Source organism: Charadrius vociferus, unplaced genomic scaffold (assembly GCF_000708025.1).
Source record: "Charadrius vociferus isolate BGI_N301 unplaced genomic scaffold, ASM70802v2 scaffold39, whole genome shotgun sequence".
NCBI classification, from domain to species: Eukaryota; Metazoa; Chordata; class Aves; order Charadriiformes; family Charadriidae; genus Charadrius; species Charadrius vociferus.
The window spans coordinates 2,008,221-2,015,901 of NW_009650188.1; the positions used below are offsets into that span (position 1 = coordinate 2,008,221).

At 39.7% G+C, this 7,681-nt stretch overlaps 1 protein-coding gene across 1 annotated transcript in view; it reads right to left on the bottom strand.

The window, feature by feature from the left end:
• MTA1 (metastasis associated 1) overlaps positions 1–7,681 on the bottom strand; it is a 94,223-nt gene that overhangs the window by 33,397 nt on the left and 53,145 nt on the right. Inside the window, 1 exon segment of the mRNA XM_009892890.1 lies at positions 6,022–6,030. Within this exon segment, the coding sequence (XP_009891192.1) occupies positions 6,022–6,030 (9 nt within the window).

Here is a 7,681-nt window from a genome sequence, read left to right on the forward strand (position 1 = left end):
TTTGTTCCCCATGATAATATTCACCAACTGGAGGATAACAGGCATAGTAACACACCTCCTCCATCATATTTCCTCAACAGCTGAACCAATTCAAAGAGTTTGATGGAAGACTTTTTTGTTGATAGTCCTCACTATTGAAGACCGAGTGACACAGGAGATTTTCTTTAAAAGTTAAAAAGGCCAAGAGCTCAACTCAAAACTGATGCAGAATTACCCAATAGATTTTTTCATTAAAGTATGTCATCACTTCTGACTAAACGTGAGCCATGGGCAACCTGTACATCTGCACTTCCTAAGGGTGAGAAGCTCCAGGTACACAAGCACTACGCATTTATCCTGCTTTGAGACAAAAAGGAAATAAACCCCAGGCACGTGTACAAACATCAGTGGACAGGTAGAAAAGACCATCGAGGGGATAAAAAAGGGAGAAGTTAATTAGACCAAACAATCAGCCCCTAATGAAAAACACCATTGCCAGGAGATATTAAGTGCCATAACAGAGATGTGTTTAAGGGAAAAAACATAGAAACAGATTTTCAGAGCATGGGGACGCGTGATTAGAAGTACACACCATTTGCCTCTTTACATGGCCCTACTTCAGTAAAACCATCAAATAACTTCCGTCTGCATTTCTGGAGTAAATGGATTAGAGGACCCCTTCAATGGGATATATGGAGTAAATTCCTCCAGAATAGCACTGCTCCTTTCTTTTGTTCAGCTACAGCTGTGAACTTGCTGATAGCCCACCAGAACGTGGCAGAGGTAGGCAATTAGCATGAGCTTTACTAACTGGCCAAGAATTCCTTTTATAACTCAAACCTTCACACCATTTAGAAAGTAAAAGAGACATTCTGTGGGTCAGGTTTTCTCTTTATTATATAAGCTAAATTAATTTGGGGTAAACCTGTGGAGGCCTCTAGTCCAACCTCCTGCTCAAAGCCAGGCCCAAGCTCTTTAACATCCATGCCAGTAACAGTGGTCTGCATAAAGCCACAACAATGGTTTCCAGACAAACCAGCAGCACAGTGATATTCTAGACAAACGGATTAGCTGAACATTTTCTATGCAGCAGCCTCAAGGCACAGTCTAGGAAAGTAATTGTAAAGTTAAAGTCAGCATCTTCATAGACACAGGAAGCACCAGAAAATGTAATAAAATTGAAGTGTGTGCCACTGAGGAACTGGACAAACATAATCCTTTTTACAGGGACACGATGGACACACAGAGAAACAATGATCTATGTAAAAGTTTCCCGAGAGCATAGAGCTTGCTTTGATCAGAGGGACAGTCTTAAGCAACCGTTTTCCATTTGACAGCCTGACAGTTCCTTGCCAAAGCTCTCTAGGCTCCTAAAGAATTCCCCTCTTCCCTTTCCCTGCAAATAAAAGTCAACCTATCTTAGAAATCAAAGAATGAAGTCATCAGACAAGAGAACAAGGACTAAGAAAAAAGAACTTCTGAATGTTATCCTGAGACTATGGGTACACCTTCAGAGAGCTGCATCCAAAAGCTGACTTCTTTCTCCTGGTGTAGGCAAGTTTCACAGATTGCTTCTGTTAAAGCTCATCGAGGACACGGACAGCTACCTGGAAACTGTCCTCAAGAAAACCCAAATGAAGACTTCCTGGAGACAATCCTTATCAATCCTACAGGCTTGGAGGAATTAATAATCACATTTCGCTGGCAATCAGGGATGGAACTAAAGAGGTTGTTCCTCTCAATACAAACCACAAATTCCAAGTTGAACATTTTCAAATCACCCTGCTTGAGTCCTTTTATATACAAAACCAAAGCATCCGACAATGGGCTCCAATAGCATCAGAAACTCCCTCTACCTTCCAGAGGGACACTACCCCCCAAAAAAAATCATCCTTCAACAAAATGCGCACTCTCAGGTGCTTTTCTGCTCATGAACTGAAGGCTGTTCCATCCAGAGCTTGGACTGAAAAACAGGTCTTCTTTCCCCAGGCACTGACTACCACGGGCAGTTATGTCAGCAGACAAACCATCACAGAGCTCATATTCTCCGCAGGAATTACAAGGAAGTCCAACATCAGATACTGACAAACAGCTTAAAATATTGCTTGATGAACTTTGTACAAGAATCATATTTCCTTCAGACCTAACCAGGAAATTCAAGGAACTTCCACTGTTAGAGAATTATTTTTTAAATTTCCACTAGATTAGGGGGGGGGGGGAAGCTGCAGTTTGCTTGACAAAAGCTCCCAAGGGGACTATCTAGAGTCATTATGTTATGACAGTTTTGGAATTCTATGAATGGAAAAAGCTTCATGCAAGCACGATGCATTACCAGCAGCTGAAACATTCTACTATCCACAATGTAAAGTCATTTGCCTTGGAGACAAGGCAACGTTAAGCAACATTTTCATAAACTGATAATGAACGTTAGCCTCACACCACATATTTTTTGTGACTGATGACTATGGTGCGAGCTCTGAGTAAACAACTGCCATAAGTCACCTGAACCAAGCAATACCATTCTCTCCTACAGCTGCCTGGCGGCCAGCACAGAGCACGACATACAGCATACATACTCCTTTACTACATACATACCCTTTCTGAATCAGAAATTATACCCGGAACACTGAAGGTTTTCAGAAAGTACCACAATGTACTGGATAAGAAGAGGTCGGTTTTGCACTAAGTACTTGTGGCTGTGGACAATCGATAGACCAGATATGATGAGTTTCCTATTTTCTGACAGTGACCGATACCAGAAGGTACAAAAGAAAGGTGCCTGAAATGTAGTCATGCACAATTTCAGAATAATCCCTTCACAGAGAAAGTGCTTTGCTAGGTCCTTTGCCAGTTATTAATTGATTTGTGCCTGAAGCGTATTTATGCTATAAATTCTTAATGTTGTCCGATGTAGTGATGAACGTCCTCATCCACAAAACAAACCCTGAACATTTGTAACTTTTTCTAGTAGTTTGGTCTAAATGAAATCTTGTGTCTTTGAGTTATTTATATATGCACATCTTAAGTATATCCTCTTATTTACCTCATCATATTTTCCCCATCTATAAAAGGGAAGATGTTATTAACTTGTCTATCCCACAGGGACCAAGGGATTAAACTACTAAGCACTGTACATTTGAGTCAGTGCAAACATCTGTCCTTTATATAGCCTCTCCCTAGATCTGACATCTTTCCTTCTACACACTGAGCTTGAAAGTTTTATAACACGTGACGTATCAGAGCAAATGTTTGTGGTCATTTTCTAAAGAGTGAACATTTGTAAAGAGGAAATAAAAGAAGAAATCCAGGAATGCATGGGACATTTCAGGGTCCATAACGCAAGAGTCGGGCTGGTAGACGGCACAGGGACGCCTCAAACGTCCTCAAATATTAAGCCTTTACTAGTTGATGATGGCGAAGATAGTCTCTAAATCGTATTTTCTGGATTTAGAGAACTTTCATAATGTTTATTCTTTTTCAAAACTCCAAACTCACAAGTGCTGCTGGGAGGCAGAGGAGAGCAGCGATGGAACAGAAAAGGTAATTAGTCCATGGTGTGTTTGGGAGAAGTGTTTCCAGCTGCTTGGGCTCCAGCAACACATCTCAGCACTGATGTCTGGTACCTAAAGTCTCTGTCACTTGCTTGCCAAAACTGCCATAGTTCCATGTCACTGTAGGCTTAACAGGAGGTGTTTTGGGATAAAGCGTCCTCTGTATGCAGAAAAATATTTCTTTGATGTTCTGCTTTGCTAGTGCACAGTACTTTATGAAGGCTAGTACTTTAAGATGTCACTCTCAACTCTTGGCTAGGTACAAAGAAGACTTGCTTTCCTTAATAAAGATGTTTTCTATCTACATCAAGATTTACCCAGAGCTTCCTCCTTTAAGCTCCCTACCTACATGATGTAGTCACATATAATGGCATTTCCACTTTCTCTGGTATCTTCTCAACACTGTGCATACCTTAAAAATGATTTTCTCTGTCTCCTTCTCCTACATTTTTCTAATGGCACTAACAAACAGAACAGTAGAAATTCATAATATTTGATCTTCCTCTTGAAGTTACACGCTCCTCAAGTACAAAGAAAAATGCAACAAAAGAAATTAAAGCCTTCAACTTTCAGAAAGCACATGACTAATTCAGTCATCTGCCATGTCCTAGGCTCTTCTCAACTGCATCTCAACAGTTGAAAAGCGTTATGTTTTAAAGTTTTCAGGACTTCCCCTCATGATATGCAAAACAGCAGAAGCATTTAAAGATCTTTTAAAAAAAATAACCACCTTGGAATTCACAACTACGTAAGAACTCAACCTTTATTTTGAAAGAAAAGGTAGGCATACCCAACATTACATCAACTCTTGAAGACTGAGGGAAGCCACCAAAAACCAGTTACTCACTGGATGCCATTTCAAACCTTTCTGAATCAGAAATATATCCTCTTGCAAATTGACACAGGAAATCTGTCTCAAGAAAAGGACGCATTCAAAGGAGACACAGAATATTGAATTTGGAATGCATTACTCCCTTTTTCTTCAGGACAACTCTGAAAGGGTATTTTTGACAGGAAAACTCTTGGGATCGCTTTGGACAGACATTTAGGAACCCACATCAGATCACAAATTCTGTGTTGACATTGCAGTAGCATTACTATTTCTAGCAGTTCTGTTCTTGGAGGGTCAATCCTTCTTGTGAAATGATTGGACTCCTAATTGCACTGGTAACTTTCAAAAGCATGATATAGCTGAAGCCAAATAAAAATTACCGGATAAGAGATCCAAAATAAGTCAATTTGCATGTATCTCAACCACAGTATCCCACTCACAAGATGAGGAAGTGCTGTATTAAGTCTTTCGATCTTAGGTATACCACGCATCAGTATACCTTATCCAGTTCTGAGAAAGGGTCTTCAGTTGAAGTCAACTGAAAATTCAGCTTCCTCAACGGCAAGAAATAGATGGATTCTGCTTCAGGATTATGACAGTGCTTTCTCGCTCCAAAGAAATCTCAAAGGAAATTCAGAAGGATGTAAACAGTTCCCAACTAACTGTTTTTCATCAAAGCAGGCAATTGGCTGATGACAGAAAACTTCATTACTAATATATTGTGTAAATCATAGAAACAGACAGTTTAAATCAATGTTTTAAAGTTCATTCAGCCAAAGAGTCTACAAGAATGAGCAACTTCAATATTTTTTAAAGACAATAACATACAGCCTTGGAATATAATTTAATCATCCCCTTGGAAGGACGGCACGTGAAAGTGAAACAACTTGGGACACACACTTTGCATATCCTTACTTACTTATCCTTACTTAGCACATTTTCAACATTTTATGTACAAAAACGCTGCTAGCCCCAGAGCCATTTTGTGGTATTAGACTAAGGAAAGAATCTATGCAGTGAAAACATGATGAAGAAACAGATGGGAGAAGTGGTGAGGTATGTGCCTTGACAAAGACTTTGCAAACATCAAGTAAAATATAAATGTAATACACCATTATTTCAACTACAACTTCCTGAGCTTTCTTTGTGGTTATATATAGATAGCTCTCCCAGGCTTTTTATAAATGTTTAATAGTATTATTTGCTTGTACAAGCTGGGAATTTGAGATGAGGTCTTCAGCTAAGTTCAGACTTAATTGATGTGATATCTCTGTACTGCAATCGCTACCTGTTTGGCTTATACTCATACTGTCTCCTAAGTGCAGAGCCTCTAATTGGAAGTTTTCCCCAAATCCCACTCCCTGGTACAGTGCTGAGCAGCACATGTAAGGTACAGTATAACCTTCATAGAAAACCCACTGCATAGGAATATAGCAAAACAGTACAAGAAAGTGTAGGTTTGTTGGGTTTTTTAATTGCTGCAAGAACAAATAATCAAAGTCTTTAATGCAACTATCCCCTATGCAATTTTGTCTATCTAATAAGAAAGTTCAAGAAAGTGGAAAAAGCAAAAGAATGTAATGAGTTCCTAATCAAGGCAGTTTCTCCAGTCGTTTTTCCTTCCCAGTACATAGGCCTGAAAGCAGACACCTGGGACACCATTCTGATCTGTCTCCTATGGTATCCAAGAGTGAACACCAATGGAACTGGTCCCTACCCCTCATTCCCACTGACACTGTTACATACCTCAAGATGGGCAGAAACAGAACTTCACCATTGCAAATGTATCGTGAACTTTCTGAGCAGTATAGAGACGCTTTTTGGTTTAATCTTACCCAAGAATTCCTACTACTGTTTCCTGTTCTGACTGCGCAGAGGTGACATTTTCATGCAACAGCCTAAGATTCTAGTTTTCACTGACTGATAAAATAACTTTCCTTGCTTTTTCTGACACCTACTATATTGCTAGATGGATTTTTATCATTAAAAGAAGTGAGGTGAGATAAAAGATGCAGGGAAGATGATAAATGGATTCCTCTCGGTGCAAATATTGAGCGCAGTACAGGCTGAGTACACTCAGCTATCATCTCCTAGACAGCTGTAGTCAGACAGTACAGCAGTACTCAGTATATCAACAATACACACAGTTCAATGGGGAAGGAAAGACCATGACCTCAATTCTCCAGCACCTTTTTTCCTCACTGTGCCAGCTTCCATCACTGTCCCACTTTCCTACCATCCATTTCCTTACCAGAAGGAAGAGTTTTGATCAAAGAATGAACTTGGGGAGACATTGGAATGAGGATGCGGTTAATATCTTTTAAAAAAGTAGTATAGAATTGATGCACAAAAAAAAAGAGTTCTCGCTTGTCCTGAGGATCCCTCTAATTTAAACAGTACAGAAAGAAAATGGTAAAAATCACATTACAGACCAAGGTGCCCAAATATAGCACATGCCAAATATTGGTCAATGCCTCAGGCATCTAGTCTTTATCCCAGGCTGAATTTCCAATGAAGCAAGTTAAGGCAAGACACTTTTGTAACTCCACTTTTTCTAACACTTCAAATAGATGCTTAAACATAATACCGATAATTATCATAAAAAATCCATTATATATTTCTCCCTTCTTTTAATTAATTTTCCCATTATATATTATAAGTAGTTTTCAGTAACTGATACTCTGCAACGTTTTGCATGCTGCTTGCATTGTGCTTGCTTTATTTAAGGGACCAAGCAGCCTTCGTATTTAAACAAGTAGAGATAAAAATGATGGTAAACAGTAGTCAAAGTTGATTCTTAAGTATAACGAGTCTGGGAATTTGAGCCATCAATGCTTCCCAGACAAACGCTTTACTCACAGTGCTTACACGAGGGAGACTCCATGCATGTGCAATCGAAGTCATGGGCAGGCAGACAGAGGTGGAGAATTAGCACAGGTGCCTGTTGTACAGCAACTGCCAACCCCGCCATAAAAGTCAAAATTGAAGTCAAGGCTGACCTTGAACTCTACAGGCAGAAATTAGTCCCTTCCTGAAACTGCCGAGTTCCAAAACAGACATTTGAAAGCTCCAAACAAATAAAGTAGCAGCAAACACAAACACAAAGCACAAATGCTAGTGGTACATGTTTGTATCTACAGAACGGCTGATGAGTTTAGTGTTGAGAGATTTTTCGGTGCTTCAGATCATTACAGAACCCACCTATTGGAAAGGCCGAAGCCCAAGAGAGAGAATAAAGCAACAACGCTTGGTTTCAAAGGCAAGAAAAACACCTTCTGTTAGAATCAAAGAGGTGATTCAGACTCTCTTACCTGCTGAA